The sequence below is a fragment of the Elephas maximus genome, chromosome 3 (genome assembly GCF_024166365.1).
Source record: "Elephas maximus indicus isolate mEleMax1 chromosome 3, mEleMax1 primary haplotype, whole genome shotgun sequence".
Classification (NCBI taxonomy): Eukaryota; Metazoa; Chordata; class Mammalia; order Proboscidea; family Elephantidae; genus Elephas; species Elephas maximus.
The window spans coordinates 58,770,477-58,790,733 of record NC_064821.1 but is presented as its reverse complement, the minus strand read 5'-3'; the positions used below and the strand labels follow the sequence as shown (position 1 = coordinate 58,790,733).

The window sequence follows — 20,257 nt, the reverse complement described above, 5'->3', positions numbered from 1 at the left end:
AAGGATTTCATTTTACTTGGATCCACTATCAACACTCATGGAAGCAGGAGTCAAGAAATCAAACGACACATTGCATTGGGCAAATCTGCTGCAAAAGACCTCTTAAAAGTGTTAAAAAGCAAAGATGTCACTTTGAGGACTAAAGTGTGCCTGACCCAAGCCATGATATTTTTAATCGCCTCATGTGCATGTGAAAGTGGATAATGAATAAAAAAGACTGAAGAACTGACGCCTTTGAATTACCGGGTTGGTGAAGAATAGTGAATATACCATGGACTGCTGGAAGAACGAACTAGCCTGTCTTGGAAGAAGTACAGCCAGAATGCTCCTTAGAAGTAAGGATGGCAAGACTTCATCTCATGTACTTTGGACATGTATCAGGAGGGACCAGTCTCTGGAGAAGGACCTCATGCTTGGTAAAGTAGAGGGTGATCCAAAAAGAGGAAGACACTCAACAAGATGGATTGACACAGTTGCTGCAACAATGGGCTCAAACGTGGCAAAGATTGTGAGGATGGCACAGGACAGGACAGTTCTGTTATACATGGGGTCGCTATGAGTCGTATAAGCGACACTCCGGCACCTTACAACAGCAACAACAGTCTGCTTTCACGCCCTGGACTTGCCAACTGAAAGCAGGCCCCAGACTCACCTTTCCCGTGCGTTCCAAACACCTGACTCAAGGCTCCCAACTTCACGAACAACTCGCAGGGCGCAGGCGCGGAGGTTAACGCTCTTCCACGCTCCCTCGAAGAGCCACTACAGTGTGCGCATGCGCAGCGCCTTTCGCCGCCCGGCTACCCTGTGAGAAGAGAGAGGCGGTCCCCCCGCTACCCTTTTTGGTCGGCGACTGCGTCGCGCCTTCTGACGCGACCCATTGCGTCACTTCCGCCCCCTCCCGGGAGGCGGTGCTGAGCCGGTGGCAAGCCCCCGGAGGGAGCTGCAGTAGTACGACGAAAGATGGCGACGAGTGGCGGCGAAGAGGCGACTGCGGCGGCGGCAGGGGCGCCGACGCTCGGGGCCCCGGCAGAGGGGGCGGACTCGACACCGGGCTGGGAGGTGGCGGTGCGGCCCCTACTGTCCGCGTCCTACTCTGCCTTCGAGATGAAGGAGTTGCCGCAGCTGGTGGCCTCAGTCATCGAGAGGTACCGGGCGGCGGCCCCGGCGGGGCGGGCACGGGGAGGGGGAGGGGAGGTGCTGCCAGATCGTGTGGACCCGCTTCTCGGGCCGCCTTCTCCCGCTGGGGACCCGGTCACCCCAGCCACGACTACAGGAGTCCCCGGCCCTGGGAGACCAATGCTTATCTTGGGCCCCTTCCACCAGTCCATGTAATCATCCGTGCCTCAGTTTCCCTTCCCGAGCAAAAGTTTTGAGGACGCTCTCTAGGAAGGGCGTGGCCAGACACATCTGGGAGTGAGTGAGATGCTTCGCGCTCTAATGGGAACGTCCCCGGGGCTGCCCCCGTCTTAAGGTCAAGACGTTGATGAGTTTGCATTTCATTGCTCGCGCTGACCTCCCCCCTAGGCTGAGCCCGGGCCGCAGCAGAGCCTGGGGTTTTAAATTGGACAGCTGCCACATAATTTAATAACGGTCTCTCCGTGGTTAGTTATAATCACCGGGGGCACGTGCTGTTTCTGTGGCTCAAGCCACTAAGTTAACCAATGATGACTTTGTTTTCACGTTGCACTTACTGTACATTTCTACTGTAGCGTTCTTTGATTAAAAACGTTTCCATGTGTCAGTGTGAGAGGTCATTATTTTCCCAAAGATGGATCGGTCTTTTTTTTCTCTCTGCTTTTCTCTCTCCGTCAATAAAATCTTCAGAATCTTTTACAAACGTAACTGTTGTTTTGCTGTTACGTGGATTTTTCTTTTTGTACAGAGATTCTTAGGTTGTGAGAGTTGGGTTCAGAGAAAGGTGGTGATCTCAGGGTACCTGCCTGTTCCCGGCAGACTCTGGTCGTAGCAGCCTGTCGTTAATTTAGTGGTGTACTTGTGCTTTCAAAACCGGTGGCACTTTCGTTTTTTTAGCCAAAGCCTTCTTAAACAACTCCCTGCATTTACCCACTGGGTCATTTCAGCTTCATGTCAACGCGAGTATACCTAAATGTTATCCTGAAGTATAGACATTACTATTTGCTACTTAAGGGAGGCCTGTAATAATAAACAAATTGTTTATTAGTACTTCGTTAGGTTTTTTTATGCTTCGGATGCAGAATTTTTTTTTTAAATAATAAAATAATGGTTGGGTTTGGTGTCTTTACAGTTAATTTTTAGATGGATTTTATATAATCATTAAGCCAGGAATATTCTTAAGATGTAAACAAGTGTCCAAGATATTACCCTCAAATTATGTAGCCTCTTTTTTTTTTTTTATTTTAACTTTTTAAAACCTTTGGATTAGTGTTTTTTTTTTTTTTCTGAATTACACTGATTATGTTACTTAAAACAACAATATTTTACTCTTTTTATAACATTTGCTTTTATGGACATGAGCTGAATCGATTATAAAGTCATTTGATGACATCCTCCTATACATTTTGTATTCTGGGCCCATGCCTTTTAAACTACAACAACTAAGCAACCTGTGGAAAGAGCCAAAACTGAGTACACCAAACTAGGTTTGAATTTTGCAGGATAAGCGATGGTGGCCCCTCCTGCATCCTGTATTAATTGAGATAACCAAGAATTGTCTGTGCCCATAGACACTAGTAAGACCTGTCTTCATGGTTTAGAAAAGAAATCCAATGTGATGGGTGTTTAGTAACACAAGCTTTTATTGGAAGGCAAGATCCTTGAAATCTCTTTTTTGTATGTGTGTGTGGCTCTCTTGAATTTGAAAGCCTGTTCGTGTGTCTTCTTTAGGCTCTATAAGAGGAGTATGACCTTAGGAAGAAAAAAATTTCATAAGAAATTAAAAAATTCTTTACAGCTAAAACAACTGAAATGTCAAGTATTTAGTCTGATATAGAGCAAGAGTCGCAAACCTTTTCTGTAAAGGGCCAGATAGTAAATATTTGTGGGACATGCCGTCTCTTTCGCTTTGTCATTGTAGAACAAAAGAACGACACACAATACATAAGTGGATGGGCGTGGCTGTGTTCCAAAATGTTATTTATGGACACTGAAATTTGAGTTTCATATAATATTTACATGTCATGAAATATTCTTTTGATTATTTTTCAGCCATTCGAATATAAAACCATTTTCAAGTATGGGCAATACAAAATAGGTGACTAGCTGGGTTTGTCCTGTAGGCTATAGTTTGCCAATCCCTGGATTGGAGCACAACAATTAGTACCCTGCTATCAATATTTTTTTCCTCAAATGTTTTATTCATTTGCCTTTCAAAAAAAAATAAGGCTTTCAGAACTGTGGAAGTATTTCTTGAATAGCGAGTTATGACCACATAGTATAGCACTAGATCCAAGCTAACAGATGCTAAGGCGGGCTTTGTTTTGTAGCTAAGCAAAAGTTTAGGTATTCAGGCTTTGTCACTTTTGTGGTTACCATTCCCGTCTTCTGCAGTTCCTGTGTTTTTTTCTGTTGTTGTATCTGCCATGTCTTTTTCCTTATCTCTAGGGACCTTCTGTTTTTTTCTGTAGCAATCTACTGCTCTGTGTTTCTTGGGCTTGATTATGCCAGCATTTACCTCCTGTCTGGCAGCCTGGATGCATTGAATTAGCCTCTCTCGGCTTCGGGCGATGATGACATATGCTCTAAGAGACTTCTTAGTGTCGTGATACGCATTTTCATGCTTTTATGGATGGAATTGACCTTTAGGTTTGAAGAAAAGGTAGATGAAAAATTCCTTGGTCCAGACCCTGTTTTTTAAATTTGACTTTGTAACCAAATTATTTGCGATAAATTGGTAATGGATAAATTGATACACATACTCTCAAAAGTGTCATTAGATGTTTTAAAAGGAAAAGCATTCTGAGTTTACTTAGAAGTCATTTTCATTTCCACTGGCTGTAGCTAGAAGCCCTGGTGGTGCAGTGGTTAAGAGCTCGGCTGCTAACAGAAAGGTCAGCAGCTCGAATCCATCAGCTGCTCCTTGGGAACCCCATCGGGCAGTTCTACTCTGTCCTAGAGAGTCGCTGTGAGTTGGAATCGATTTGACGGCAGTGGGTTTTCAGTGTGTAGCAAGCATGTTTTAGTAGTAAAGACTGAAGATCTTGTAAACACCATTACTTTTCCAGACCAGAAGTGGCGACAGAACCAGTTCAGCCAGGCACATGCCATGTATGGTATTAATTAGTATAATTGCTGAATGTTGCCTTCTATTTTTAGGTAGTGTCAAGTAAAGAATTCCTTTTTTAACTCTGTGCAAGATATGCTGGTGACCGTGGTTGTCACTGAACAACTATTTGATTGACTCTTTGTAGATTAAAAAAAAAAAAATGCCCCTTTTTTCTGAGCCAGTTCTTCCTGGGCTGCCCTGGCCTCCTTAGTGATAAGCCTCTTTGAGAGTCTCTGCCTCTCAGCTATTTGACAGAATAAGAGACCTACTTGGAAAGGCTGTCACAACATCCCCATTAAATAATGCATAGTCATTTCCTAAAAATCTTAAAAAGGAAGCGCTATTGCCGTCATCTTTTAAGCTTATATGCTATAGTTCGTACAAAGAGCCCACCACAAAAAGATAGAGTTTAATTGTGAGATTAGTTTGAAGCCCAGGTGGTGAAGTGGTTAAGAGCTCAGGCTGCTAACCAAAGTTGGAATTTACCAGCTGCTCCTTGGAAACCCTGTGGGGCAGCTCTCCTCTGTCTTGTAGGGTCGCTCTGAGTCAGAATTGACTCGATGGCACACAACAACAACAGTGCTGTGACTAGTTAGTGTTTCCATGTCTTCGTATCATATGCATCACAGGTTTGTCAAGAGTGTGAGGGACATATCTCAAAGAAAGCTTTCAGCTCTTTGGTTAACATGTGTTAGATAACCACTCTGTGACACACAGCAGACATACAGTAATTTTTTTTTAAATGAATAAACATGATTGTAAGTATGAAAGAAATAAACATAATGGATTCTATACTTGGGAGTTTATAAATTTGATGAGCAGAAAGGAGCTTGTGGAGTTTCCAGTTTGCAAACAAAATATGAATCGTATGTTATCTGAGGAAGAAGGGAGGTGAATCCTTAGCCTTTTATTTTGCTCTCTTCCTCAAATCTGCACCTCTTCCTAAAAAAGCTCAATGTTTCCAGACCCTGACCAGTTCTTTTTTACTTAAGTGTTAAATTGTGTTTCTGATACCTGGCTGCTGTTTTCTATTGTACTTTGCAGTGCATTTATTTAGTATGGAATATAAAAGCTTCAGATTCCTTGTCTCTCAGCAGTGTTTCAGGCTCAGTGGTGTTATTGCAAAGTTTGTTGGAAGATTCAGGTTTTTTGGGAAGACAGCTTGACCAACCGTAGAAGAAACATGTTTTTATCTTTAAGTCTCCTTATTTTTCTTCTTCTGTGTTTTGTTTGGTTATAATTTCTTCATGCCTTTTCTTCCTACTAGCTTCCTGCCGTTTGTTCCATTTTTCCATTTCTTTGTATCCTTTGGTGGCTGTCAGATTCTTGGGTAATGAGGGTGGGGTAGGGATGTGTGGCAACACATTTTTCCTAGGTGACTCACACACACTTGTTTCTTTAAAATCAGGAGATAGGACATTGTCCTTCTGGCCACATGTCCATTATTTCTCCACTTTCTCATTCAAGCCTTTTAAAACTCATTTCTCACTGATTGGTCCTTAGCTACCCTAACCAAATCATAAGTGTAGCTCAAGATGGCAACATTTTTTTCTGTGCCACTGTCCATCTTTGCTCAATGTACGTTTTTCTTTTCTTTTATTGCAATAAGGCAGTTGTATATTTCTAGGACAAGAAATAAGGTTCATTAAATCACAGTGTTGAATCAGGCAGTTAAATGAGTTTATTCCTATATTTTGGATCTATTTCATTGTCAGAATGGGAATGAAAGCATCAGGATAAGTTTCTCTTTGGGGTGAGGAATTTTGCTCTTAGTTTTGGTAAACCTATTTAACTGAAAAAAGTGGGGGTAACCAGCTCTGGCCCTTTGAAATGAAGCAGGAAAATTAACTCAGTAAAATATATCAAATTGCAGAGTGGCAAAAACCTTAGAACAATGAATAAGAAAGTATAATGATGGAAGAGAAGGAACAGCTAAAGTATATGAGGTAGAAGCAAGGTAATTTGGTGCGGAGTTTTTTGGTGAATATGACCCTTACACATGTGATGGTCACCAGAAACTTTGAGTGCTTCTTGATGTTTAAAGGTTTTTGTTTTCTCCTTTTTAACTATCCTGACAGACAGACAAATGATCTTTGGTGAGCGGGAAGATCTTTGTACATCATAGATGCTCCATAATATTTTTTTTTGCTTGGTGAAAAAGATTCCAAGATAAGGGACTAATCTTTGATAACTACCCATTTATCCTTGATAAATCTCCAAATAGCAAAATTCTTGCAATGCCAAGCTCTTAAGTTTTGTTGGAGGTGATTTATCATTCACATTGGCACCTTTGGAAGTTTGACTTGTCTTTGGCTCCTGTGTTGATTTGGTAAGTGATAGTCTTGCCTGCAATGAATGCAGTCCTGACTCTGTTTACATTTCCATCTCTAGGCTGTTACTCCTTGTTGGAAAATTAACTCACTAAGGAAACTATTTAGCCATCTCTCTGCTCTATCCATTTAATAAGATACATTTTGTTTCTTTGCTTTGCCTTCATGTTTCATGGATTCAGGATTAGTATCTGATCTGATAGAGAGAACAATGTAATCATATCCAGACTCTAGGCCTAGTTGGGCTGAAGATTTGGTGCAATGTTAAGGGCTCGGCTGCTAACTAAAAGGTTGGCAGTTTGAATCCATCAGCTGCTGCTCGGAAACCCTATGGGGCGTTTCTGCTGTGTCCTATAGGGTCACTATGAGTTGGAATCGACTTGACAGCAACGGGTTTTTAGTTTAGTTGGGCTGAAGATTTTCACAGAAGAGAGTAAAGATAGGAGATGTGGTTAAAATCACTGAATAGATTGTAATCTAGCTGTATCCTACATGAGAGGAACCTAGTGAATTTTGGATTTTAGCACAGGTTAGATGATTTTGTCGGAAGGTTTCCTGTTCAGACCCACCCAGAGGCATCTTGGAAGTAAGGCCTGGCAATCTGCTTCCAAAAGGTCACAGCCTTGAAAACCCTGTGGAGCAGTTCTATTCTGCTCATGTTGGGTCGCAGCTACTTGGAATCGACTGGATGGTGACTAATAACAACAATAAGGTGATTTCCTAAGAACCTTGTCTTGTTGATTCATTTGAAGTTACTGCATTACGGACTAGCCTTGTTTGGTCTTCAGAATGGGTTAATCTATAGTCTCACTAACAGTATTTTATGAGTGCTCTGGCTACTCCTTTTGGGCCATCACAAGGGATGGTTAGCTTTTGGTCTTTGCCAATCAATAATATAGGATGAAATGGTATCCTGTTATGTTTTTAGTTACATTTTTAAAAATCAAAATGAGTTTCTAAATGCTTCCTGTTTACTAGCCTCTGCCGTTTACTAAACCTGATACCTTGAACAAGATACTTAATTTTAATTCTCTAACTTTCACTTTCCCAATCTCGAATCTAGAAATAATAGTAATACCTACCAAGTAGGGTTGTTACAAGGATTAAATAAGATAATACCTGTAAAGTGGGTATTCAACACATAGAAAACACTCAATGAATGTTGGCCGAATTATTTTGTTTGCAGTGAATCAGAAATCTTGCACCACGAGAAGCAGTATGAGCCATTCTACTCATCTTTTGTTGCACTTTCCACACATTATATTACAACAGTTTGCAGCCTCAGTAAGTATTCCACTCTTGTCCCTCCCTTCCGAGGGCTTATGAATAGGGGGATTGTTTATCCTCTTGTTAGGGTGTCTGAATAAGTTGTTAATGAAGTCTGTGTTTTAGCACTCCTAAGCTAGTCACCCAAGAGCAGAGACAACTGTCAGCTTTGATGGGGCTCCAAAAGTTACTCTGGCCTAGGCCACCCAAGTGGGATTTAAAGACTACTGGGCTTGGACACCTACTTAGTAACTCATTAAGCCAACCTCCCTTACCTTCCTAATCAAAAACATTTTATTGTAGATTTCACACATGTAATTTACTTGTGTGTAAATACAGGCAGTGGGGATGGATACTGACCTCTGGGTTAGCAGCCACTAATGAAGGTTCTAGTTCTTATTTGGTTTTGGTGAAAAAGTAAATTCGGCTTTTGTGTTCTCTGGAATATGAAGGGATTTCAACTTCAGTTCCCCATTTTCTTAACTTTTCTACCCCCAAAAGAGACCAAACCCTTATTTTATACTATTTTTAAATTTTTAACATTTTCAGTTTAACTCTTAATTTAACAAATAGTCCTGAAGAATTTTCATTATTTGCTTACTTGAATAATGTGCTAAGCAAGTAAACTGAATGGAAGCTATAGAATTGAATAATCTTTTAGTGTCCAGTGCTGCTTATTATTGATGCAGGTACTGGCAGAAGTATCACTTCCAGCTTGAAGAGACTGTGTAGGAAACCTCTTATGAAAAGGCATTTAGAACTTAGAGGAAGGAGAGCTAGTGTTGTCTAGTGCTTCAGAGCATGAGCTCTAGAGCCAGACTTCCTGGATTTGAATCTAGTTGGGTGACTTTGGAGGCCCTGGCAGTGTAGTAGTTAAGCATTTGGCTTCTAACCAAAAGGTCAGCAGTTCGAATTCACTAGCCGCTCCTTGGAAAGCCTAAGGGGTAGTTCTACTCTGCCCTGTAGTGTTGCTGTGATTCAGAATCAACTCGACAGCAACAGGTTTTTGTTTTTTTTTTTAATGACTTTGGGCAAGTCATTTAACCTCTGTGTTCCTTAGTTTCCTCATATGTTACAGAAGGAGGGGGAGAGGGAAGAATAATAGTAGCTACCTCATAGAGTTGGTTTAAGGATTAAATGAGTTAATATATTTGAAGTACTTGGCACATAGTAAGTCTGTTGTATTTGATATTATAATTATCTTAATTTTGAGTAAATGTTAAAGTAAGTGATCTATAATTAGATCTATAATTAATTGATGACTATCAATGCTAAGATGCCTTTGTTTGCACCTTGGGACCTTGGTTCTGAATAAACTTGGATTGTTATCATAGAATGATATTGGGAGTATTTGCCATATGGAGCCCAGTAGTTGTTTTGCTGAAGTCAGTTACAGCAACCCGAAGTTAAGTAAAGTTTATTACTTTCTCAGTTCCACGGAACCAACTTCAGTCGGTGGCAGCAGCCTGTAAAGTCCTGATTGAGTTTTCTCTTTTGCGCCTGGAGAATCCAGATGAAGCTTGTGCTGTTTCCCAGGTGAGCGTGATGGGCCCATTTCTGGCCCTTATTTTGAGATAAAATTTTAACTGACTAGGGGAATCGATGGAGAAGGGATGGCATAGGGCAGGGGTCAGCTAACTTTTTCTGTGGTGGGCCAGAAAGTAAATATTTATGAGTTTTACACATCTCTGTTGCAACTACCCAGCTCTGCCTATGTAGTATGGAAGTAGCCATAGACCATACACAAATGAATGAGCATGGCTGTGTTTTAGTAAAACTTTATTTACCATATATGCAGTGGGGGCTGTAGTTTGTTGACCCCTGAGATAGAGGACGGCAGAGACTTTTTCAAGGACTGTAAACTTACATGCCTACAGGGACCAGGCTGGTAACATAAAATGAGTGAAGTGTGCTAGTTGAGAGGGTGCATGCCCCGTCTAAAGGGGTCAGTCAATCACTGTTTGGTTCCCACTGATTGTTGCCATGCAGGAATGGATGCTCAGGTTGCTATAGCTCAAGAATTCTTGAAAGAGCTAAGAAAGGTGGATTTGTATGTGAAACCTTGCATTTTTTAAGAGCTAGTCGCTACTTCAGATTTCTAAAAAATACTATTATAAAACAAAGTAACCAAAGTCTGTAAGCCAGATACAGTCTGAGGACCATCAGCTTGTACTCTCAGCTTTAGTGTTTTTTCCCAGTTTGCAGTTCTTGATATGAATCTCAATTTGGCCCTGTGCCGGTTAGGATTCCCAAAAGAGTAGTATCTTGTAAGTGACATATTTGAGTTTGTTTTTTTTTCCCCCCAGAAACACCTGATCCTTCTCATCAAGGGTCTATGCACTGGCTGCAGCAGACTAGACCGAACTGAAATTATCACATTCACAGCAATGATGAAATCCGCCAAGCTGCCACAAACAGTGAAGACACTTTCAGATGGTTGGTGTTCCTTTGACAGATGTGGTTGCTTGGCCACTTCCATGGTCAACTTTTTCCCTCTAGTGGTACTCTCTTCATCCCTTTTTTGCCTTTGTGTTTTTATAGTGGAAGATCAGAAGGATCTAGCCTCCCCAGTAAGCCCAGAGCTGAGGCAGAAGGAGGTACAGATGAATTTCTTGAATCAGCTGACCTCAGTTTTCAACCCTAGAACTGTAGCATCACCACCCATCAGCCCACAGACTCTGGTGAGTTACAGAGCCAAATATGAAGGCCCACATGTGCATCTCTGTGGAACTGGTTAAGATAATAACACTAGAAAAAATAAGTAATAAACATATGGGCTCAAACTACTATTGTGAGGTTGGCACAAGACCAGGCAATGTTTTGTTCTGTTATACATAGGGTCACTATGAGTTGGAACTGACTCGTTGGCACCTAACAACAACAGCAATATTTGTGATACATAAAATGATAGATATATACCTATGGTAGAAAAAAAATTGAATACAAAACAAAGAAAGTAAAACTCACCCTGACTCTATCCACAGTTATTAACATATCGATGGCCATTCTTCCAGACATTTCTCAATGCAAGTAACTGTAAAGAGCATGTGTAATTTTCCATTAAAGGGATCACTCTATACTTGCTGTAGTATGTATTTTTTTTTTTTTTTTAAGCTATGTATTATTCCCTTCCCCTTAGAAAATAACCTGTATTTTCTTCAGCATTAATGGGAATTTTCCCAGCATTGACTAGGGAGTCTGAAGAGTATTTATGGAGCATTTTAGTTTCGTGGTCCTGCTGTAACAAATACTACAAGTGCGTGGCTTTAAACAACAAATTTATTTCCTCAGGGTTTAGGAAGCTAGAAGTCTGAATTCAGGGCACCAGCTCTAGGGAAAGGCTTTCTGTCAACTCTGGATAAAGATCTTTGACTCTTTCAGCATCTGTAGCCCCACTTTCTTCAGTTCCTTGGCATCTATCTTCTCTCATTTGTGCTTGTAGGACTCTGTGTTTATGCTGCTCTTTACATCACTCAGAAGTGATTAGGTTTAGGACACACCCTGCACTCATATGGCCTTATTAACGTAACAAAGAAAACCCTATTCCCAAATGGGATTACACTCACAGATCTAGGGGTTAGGAATTTAGCATGTGTTTTTGAGGGATGCAGTTCACTCTGTAACATGGAGCTACTACTTTGGACACTTGGTTTGGCTCTGAGCTCTAGGGTAGCAGGCAATGAACAGATGATAGCTGTCTTGACAGATCTTTCCTACCTTATGCTTTTCTTCAGGTGGAAGGAGAAAATGATGAGCAGTCCACCACAGATCAAGCCTCTGCTATCAAAACAAAGAATGTGTTCATAGCTCAGAACGTGGCTAGTCTTCAAGAGCTTGGTAAGATTCCATTTATTGTCATAAAGCTGGTTCCTCTGCTTATGAAAATTCTTTATGCTCTTCGTCCATGTGGAAAAGAATGAAGCAGCAGACAGAGGCCTGTTTGCCTTTTCTTTAATTCAGGTGGCTCAGAGAAGCTACTGCGTGTGTGTTTGAACCTGCCATATTTCCTACGCTACATCAATCGGTTTCAGGATGCAGTGTTGGCCAATTCTTTCTTCATCATGCCTGCAACAGTAGCAGATGCCACTGCTGTTCGTAATGGGTAAGGTCCTCCCAGGGTGTATAAGCTTTACATTCTAGGAGATATAGCTGGTTAGTTTTTATGGCATGCTGACTTTCTTTAACTACCAGATTATAGAAGCGAGTGATTTTACGAGACAGTTTTGTTAATCTTCCCTGTTATGTTCCAGTTTTCATTCACTGGTAATTGATGTGACCATGGCATTGGATACCCTTTCTCTACCTGTGTTGGAGCCTCTCAATCCCTCTCGTCTACAAGATGTGACAGTCCTCAGCCTAAGTTGTCTGTATGCAGGTGAGAGCTTATTGTGTCTGGTCGGCCTCATTTTCTCAATCAAGCCCAGTTATACTCTCTGGAAGGCATGAGAATCCTTCTGGGTACTCTACTGTCTCCACATTTACTTGGTCTCTTTCCCCAAGAACCATCTAATATCTTGTCCAAGTGAAAGAGGCCTCAATAGGAATCTTTATAAATTGTCCTGTTGTTCAATTACTGGCATTGTATTATGTGTACACTTGATTTTCTAGTTGGAAACCCTGGTGGTAGTGGTTAAGAGCTGTGGCTGCTAACCAAAGGTTGGCAGTTGAAATTTACTAGGTTCTCCTCAGAAACTCTATGGGGCAGTTCTGCTCTGTCCTATAGGGTTGCTATGAGTCAAAATCAAATCAATGGCAACGGGTTTGGTTTTTTGTTTTTTATTTTCTAGTGTGTACACATATTAAGGGTTACTGTATGCAAGGCCAAATGCCAAGTACTGTTGGGATATTGAGATGAACAACATGTAGTCCCTGCCCTAAGGAAGCCTATAACTGAACAGTGGAGAAAGATAGGGCTACATAATATGATATACAACAGAGATGATAAAGGCAGTGAGAGAAGTAGAGAATACTATGTGCACACAAAGAAAAGAGAGATTGAGTTTTGCTGTGGGAACAGGTTTGAGGAATGCTTTATGGAATAGGTACACCTATTCATATAAAAAAAAAATACAAGTCCCATAAAATCGTCTTTCTTCCCATTGGCCATGCTGCCTTGAAAATGCAGCTTGGTAGCTGGTATTTACTCTCTCAAGTTATTGTCACAGTGACTTTTTTAACCTAAATCAGTGATCTTTGGTTTTAAATTCTAAGACATAACTTAGACCTGGTATGTCTTGGGAGGGATAGCAATTTCAGAAGTTTACTTGGTTCCATAAGTAAGGGTTTGGAAAGGCAGTCTTGGAAACCTGACCTTGGGAGTACCAAGAAATTGCTGATATTGAGTCACCTCCCTACATTTTCTGAACAGCTTGATTTGGCACATCTGTGGACACATAGTAATATAAAAACATCTTTGCTCTTAAGGACCTTAGTGTCTTTTAGAGGATAGGTAATCAATAACTTTTATTTGTAAAAGGAAATGAATGAGAGGCCAGAAGAAAGCACTGTGGAAGTTTTGAGGAGGCAGAGCTTATTTTCACTTGAGGAAGGCAGTAGTCACGAAGGAGTTATGTTGTATTTTGTAGGGCAGGTAGGATTTCCCTTTGGGTATGCTTAGATGAGAAAATAGGACCACAAGTATTCTAGAGCTTGGGATCATATACTGCAGAAGTGTGTGTATATATGTAAGTCTATGCATAAGTGAGTGTTGCACCCAAAAAAAAACAAGCCCACTGCTGTCGAGTCAATTCTCATAGCGACCCCATAGGGTTTCCAAGGCTGTAAATCTTTACAGAAGCAGGCTACCACAACTTTCTCCCATGAACCATGGTGGTTTTGAATCGCTGACCTTTCAGTTAGTAGTCGAGCACTTTTAACCGCTGCATCACCAGGGCTCCTGCTGAGTATTACGTGGCTGGAAGAAAGAGTAGGGGCCATTCACAGAAGACTTAGAATTCCAGGCTAAGGTGTCTGGACCATATTCTATAGTGAGTAGAGACCACTGTAGATTTTGAAGTGTGATATGATCAGAGCTATATTTTAGGAAAACCATTCAGGTGGTAGTGTGCCAGTCTGAGCTAGAACAGCAGCAGTAAGAATAGAAAGCTATGGATACAAACAAAAATGTGCTTCCTCTAAGCCAACCTCTAGTGTTTTAGTTTCCTGGTACTTGCATTTAAGTTTTGCATCTTTTAACTTAAAACCCGTTCCTGTCGAGTTGATTCTGACTCATAGCGACCCTGTAGGACAAAGTAGAACTGTCCCATAGAGTTTCCAAGGAGCAGCACCTGGTGGATTTGAACTACAGACCTTTTGGTTAGCAGCTGTAGCACTTAACCACCACTCCACCAGGGTTTCCTCTTTTAAGTTAGGGTTTATTAATTTAGATTTTCAGGGATTTTTCTTGAATATCATATGGATCTCAATGCACTTAGTCAATTTAAGTGACTGAATTCATTTAGGATAAAGATCCCTTAAAAATTCATAGTTGGATTAAAGATCTCAGATTTGGTTTGTTATTGAAATTTGACCATTTGGGATTTGATTTAAAGAAAGCAATTTGGCTTTGATGTTTTAGGGAGATAATAAGTATGGGATTTGTCTTAGTTCGCTAGTGCTGCTGTAACAAAAATACCACAAGTAGGTGGTTTTAAAGAACAGAAACATTTATTTTCTCACAGTTCAGGAGGCTGGAAGTCCAAATTCTGGATGCTGGCTCTAGGGGAAGGTTCTCTCTGTGTGCCCTGGGGGAAAATCCTTGTCTCAGCTTCTCTAGAGTTCTTCTTGAAGTTTCTTGCCAATCTCAGGTGACATCTGTCTTTACCTCATTTATACTTTCTTCTGTGCCTGATCTGTTTATGTCTCAAAAGTGAGTAAGTTTAAGGCACACCTTATACTGGTATGACCTCATTAACAAAAAAAACCCTATTCCCAAATGGAATTGCATCTACAGGTATAAGGGTTAGGATTCCAGCACATATTTTGGGGGAACACAATTTAATCCTTAACAGGACTTTTTCCCCACAATCCAAAAGTTTTTAAATGTGTTTTTTTTTTTTTTGTTATTTAAAAATTAATACGTTTTATTTTTTAGAGCAGTTTTAGATTTACAGAAAAATTGAGCAAATAGTACAGAGAGCTCCTGTACATCCCCTCTCCCCCTGACAGTTTCCCCTATTATTGACATCTTACATTAATGTGGTACGTTTGTTACAATTGACAAGCCAATATTGATACCTTGTTATTAACAAAAATCCATAGTCACATTAGGGTTCACTTTATGTTGTACAGTTCTATGGGCTGCATAATGTCAGGTATCCACCATTAAATATTGTACAGAAGAGTTTCACCACCCTGAAACTCCTCTGTGCTCCACCTATTCATCCCATCCCCCATCTTGAATCCCTGGCAACCAATGATCTTTTTACCATCTGTATGGTTTTTCTTATCCTGAATGTCATATAGTTGAAATGTTAACAGTATGACTTAAGGTTCCTCCATGTATTTTCGTGGCTTGATAGCTTATTTCTTTTGATTGCTGAACAATATTCCATTGTATGGGTGTTCCACAGTTTATCTGTTTACTTATTGAAGGACATCTTGGTTGCTTCCAGTTTTTGGCAATTATGAATAAAACTGCTCTAAACATTTATGTGCACGTGTTTCAACTCATTTGGGTAATGCCTAAATGGAGTGTACAGTCAGTAATCAAAACATGGAATTGCTTTTGGTGGGGGTCCTCCATGACCAAAATTGGAATCCTTGCATCTTTTTTTCAGGTGTGAGTGTGGCAACCTGCATGGCCATTCTTCATGTGGGTAGTGCCCAGCAAGTGCGGACAGGGTCCACCAGTTCCAAAGAAGAGGACTATGAAAGTGATGCAGCTACTATTGTCCAGAAATGTGTAAGCCAAACACCTGGGGACATGGGAGTTGTAATTTTTCAAATAAGGGAACATGGTCAGTTTTACTTTCTGCTTTGATAGAGGAAAGGACTTAGAGTAATTTCCATACTCCTTCCGCTTGGGTTGCAGGTCTAGGAGTGGGCATTTAGGTTGTTTATTTGTTGATTGGTTTAAATGAAGGCTTACCTCTCTGTGTGGGCTCTACAGATAACACTACAACTTTGTGGTTGCAGTGAACCTTATGAAAGATTATTTATTCATTCAACAAATATTTTTGAGGCCTTCCTATGTGTCAGAGTTCTTTTAGTGGAGACATACAATAAACATAATTTTAGTAGTGATAAGCGCATGGAAAAAAAATAAATGTGCAAGAAAGTGACTTGGTGTGGGTCTGGCGTGCTGCTTTAGATTGGGTGGCGGGAAAACCTCTCTGGGAAGGTGAAGTTTGAGCTGAATGAAAAGGGAGTCAGCTCCATATGAAGATCCAAGGAAAGTGTGATGGGATTGTATCATGGAAAAGTGACCTGAGCAGACTGAATTCTTTAATTAATTTGGGTAGTATATAGCATTTATAGTGAAATATGTCAACTTGCTCAGATTTTTGTGTATGTTTGACATCAAACAGCTTGAAATCTATGACATGATTGGACAAGCAATCAGCAGTTCCCGCCGGGCTGGTGGCGAGGTAGGAAGCAGTTTCTGCTACGCTCATGTCTTGTAGTGTCTAAGATGGGAATGTCTCTCTGTTCATATTTTTATTTTGTACCTTTTATAACAGCACTATCAGAACTTTCAACTGCTGGGTGCCTGGTGTTTGTTAAACAGCCTTTTCCTCATACTGAACCTCAGTCCTACTGCCTTGGCTGATAAGGGGAAGGAGAAAGATCCGCTGGCTGCACTCCGAGTCAGAGACATCCTTTCTCGTACAAAAGAGGGAGTGGGCTCTCCTAAACTGGGACCTGGAAAAGGGTATGTGTCTACTTGATTGCTACCCATGTTTGTTTTGTCTTTTTTCTCCCCCTGACATTTCACACGGATAGGGAGCTACTATAACTTCTCATCTCCACATTAACAGAAAAATTTGTCTCCAGGAGCCCTGGTGGTAGAATGGTTAAGAGCTTGGCTGCTAACAGAAAGGTTGGTAGTTCAAACCCACCCAGTGGCTCCACGAGAGAAAGACCTGGTGATCTGCTTCTGTAAAGGTTACAGCCAAGAAAACCCTATACGGAAGCTCTACTCTATCACACAGGGTCACCATGCATCTAAAATTAACTCAGCAGCTCCTAACAACAGCAACGACATACTTAGTTGGAATTTAAAATCTAAGATGATGATTGTCTTAGTCATCTAGTGCTGCTATAATAGAAATACCGCAAGTGGATGGCTTTAACAAAGAGAAGTTTATTCTGTCACAGTCCAGTAGGCTAGAAACCCAAATTTAGGGCACCAGTTCCAGGGGAAGGCTTTCTTACTCTGTCAGCTCTGGAGAAAGGTCCTTGTCATTAGCCTTCTCGTGGTCTATGAGCATCTCAGCTCAGGAGCCTCAGGTCCAGAGGACGTGTTCTGCTCCCGGCACTGGCTTTTTGGTGGCATGAGGTCCCTCTGTCTCTGTGCTCAATTCTCTCTTTTATATCTCAAAAGAGATCGGCTTAAGATACTACTAATTTTGTAGATCTCATCAGTATAATTGTTGCTAATCCATCTTATTACATCATACTGATAGAATTTACAACATACAGGGGAATCGCTTCAGAAGATAAAATGGTAAACAATCCTACAAGAGAATCATGACCTAGCCAACTTGACAGATATTTTTTGGGGACACAGTTCATGACAATGGTCACGATGATTGTAGCTGTGTGCTTTGGATAAGTCAGCCATTCTCCAATTTTGTCTCCTTATCTCTTCCAAGGTGGTGAAAATATCTTGTAACGTTGTATATATTAGAATTTTTATGATGTTCAAATCAGAAAAAAATGATTCTGTTTTATAAAATGGGCTTGTTTGACTTGGAGTTGAGTGCTCACTTGCATGTTTAACCTGGACAGTGAGGATACTCTCAGGTTTTAGAGCTTGCTTCTAAAACGTTTGCTACCACTTCGACGAAGTCTGGGTAATCAGTTCCGCTTACTAGGAAAGAAGTTAGAGATATGGCTTCTGTGCTGTTCAAGGCTTTATTTTCTAAGCCCAGGCATTTCTGTATTTTATTTATTCATTCAGTCTCTACTACGTACTAGGCTCTATTCTAGGCATTGAAGATATAGCACCAAAGAAAGCAACATTCTTGCCCTGGTAGAGTTTACTTTCTAACTGGAAAAATAGTAAATATACTAATAAGCACATAATAAATTATTACATATAAGTGTTGTGAAGAAAAATAAACCAGAGCAAAGGGCTAGAGAGTGACAGGGGATGCTATTTTAGTTAAGAAGTTCAGGAAAGTGCTCTGTAGACAAGATGTAGGACATACGTGAAGTGACAGAGTGAGCATTGCAAATATTTGGAGTGGGATTGTTGCAAGTTTTGAGGTGGAGGTGTGATTGGCATTTTTGAGGATCAGCGAGGTCAGTGTGGCTAGAGTGGTTATCAAAGTGGAAGAGGTAAAAAATTGGGTTAGAGAACTAGGTAGGTGCCAGATCATCTAGGGCCACGTATAATTAATAACTGTTAGAAGGTTTTGATTGGAACCCTGGTGGCACAGTGCCTAAGAGTTCAGCTGCTAACCAGAAGTTTGGGAGTTCGAATCCACTAGCCACTCCTTTGAAACCATATTGGGCAGTTCTCTGACCTATAGGGTTGCTATGAGTTGGAATTGACTCGACGGTAATGGATTGGGGTGTTTTTTTTTTTTTTTAAGAGGGTTTTGAACCAGGGGAGTGGTGACATGATCTGATCTATTAGTGTCTGAGAATCTAGCTGCTGTGTGGAGCACAGACTTCAGGGGCGTAAGACAAGAAGAAGAGAGGACTCTTGGAAAGGTAGTGAGTTACTCCACATGAGAGAGAAACTTGACTTGGAATAGGGTAATGGCGGTAAAGGTGGAGAGAAGAGGTCAAATTGAGATGTGCTTTGAAGGTACTGCTGCCATAATTTGGCAATGGGTTAGATGTTGTGTGTGAGAAAGAGGAGTCAAAGATGACATCAAAATATTTTTGACTTTAGCAACTGCTTTGTGTAATTTACTGAGATGGGGAACACTGGTTTATGAGTGGGTTGGTGATAGGAAGGAGAAGAAATGACTTTGGTTTTGGACATGCTGAGTTTAAGATGCCTGTTAGACATCTGTGTGAGATGTTGAGTAGGCAGTTGGACTTGTGAGCCTGGAGTTCAAGGAAGAGGTCAAATTCTGGACCTCATTCAGCAAATTATCTACCAGGTATCCTTTCTGTGCCAGACTCTGTGTTGGTTCAGAAGTGCTGTGATGAGCCAAAAAGCTGACATTCTCAAAAGACATGAAGTAGGCATTTGTATAAATATATATGTAAAATTGCAACTAGACCTAGTCAGGGAAATCCAGAAAGGCTTCCCTGAGGAAGAGTTGAAATCTGAAATAGACTTTGGAGATGGTAGATAGTAGGCAAAGCAGGGAGGGGTGCGTATTTCAGAGGGAACAGTGATTTGTGGATTTATGACTTTGTGAGTGGTTATCTTTACCCCTGGCATTGGAAGGGGAAATGGGAGAATGCCGTAAGGTATATCCTTAGAAGTAGCAGTTACATTTCAGGAATGGCTGTTGTTTCTTTAGGTTTTAAAAACAGTACATGATATTATGTAAGTAACAAACAATGCAGATGAGCATAAGAAAGAAAAATGATCATCCAAATTCTTCCACTCAAATTGGTAAACATTCTTCCAGACATTTCTCTGTCCTACACGTAATGTAAAATACATGTTTACAAAAATGAAATCACTGTATATTAAATGTTGTACACATTTTTGCAGTGTCCCTGGTGTAGATTTTGTATGCTTTTTAATAGCTGGTGGTATCCCGCTGTGTAAATACAGCACACTTAACTAGTTGTCCAGGTGATGAGCACTTACTTAGGTTGTTCCAAACGTTGATAGACCATGTTTTGATAAACCTTTTTAAACATAAATCTTTGTGAACTTGTTTAATTATCCCCTTTGGCAAAACTTCTAGAAGTATAGTTATTATGCCAAAGGGCACCCATATTTAAAAATTTGAAATGTTTTTTTCCAAACTGCTCTTCAGAAAAGTTATACTAATTTGCATTTCCACCAACGGTGTGTGAGTATGCCATTTCCCCACATCCTCACTGATGCTGGATATTATTAGTCTTCCTATTTGCTACTCTGAGGAGAGAAAAATGTTACTCTAGTATTCTTACTTTCGTTCCTTTGATTACTAGGGTGATTGCGTTCCCTTTTGCATGTTTATTGGTCATTTGTGTTTCTTTTTGGTAATCTGCCTTACGTCCTTTGCCCCAGTTTCGCTGTGGTGTTTGTCCTCTTTTCTTACTGATTTACACAAGTTCTTTTTATATTAGGTTTATT

The 20,257-nt window shown here is 40.6% G+C and overlaps 1 protein-coding gene across 8 annotated transcripts in view; it reads left to right on the top strand.

The window, feature by feature from the left end:
• The first annotated feature begins 898 nt into the window (after positions 1-898).
• UBR4 (ubiquitin protein ligase E3 component n-recognin 4) overlaps positions 899-20,257 on the top strand; it is a 140,281-nt gene continuing 120,922 nt past the window's right edge. For 4 of the 8 annotated variants that reach the window (XM_049878096.1, XM_049878101.1, XM_049878097.1 and 1 more), the window contains exons 1-11: positions 899-1,145; positions 7,760-7,857; positions 9,272-9,375; positions 10,146-10,275; positions 10,381-10,520; positions 11,574-11,676; positions 11,800-11,941; positions 12,090-12,214; positions 15,618-15,742; positions 16,368-16,427; positions 16,521-16,711. In XM_049878096.1, coding sequence (XP_049734053.1) covers positions 961-1,145; positions 7,760-7,857; positions 9,272-9,375; positions 10,146-10,275; positions 10,381-10,520; positions 11,574-11,676; positions 11,800-11,941; positions 12,090-12,214; positions 15,618-15,742; positions 16,368-16,427; positions 16,521-16,711 — 1,403 coding nt within the window. In that variant the 5' untranslated portion in view covers positions 899-960. The remainder of the gene's footprint in view (positions 1,146-7,759; positions 7,858-9,271; positions 9,376-10,145; positions 10,276-10,380; positions 10,521-11,573; positions 11,677-11,799; positions 11,942-12,089; positions 12,215-15,617; positions 15,743-16,367; positions 16,428-16,520; positions 16,712-20,257) is intronic. The other 4 variants (XM_049878102.1, XM_049878098.1, XM_049878100.1 and 1 more) reach the window with 1 other exon arrangement.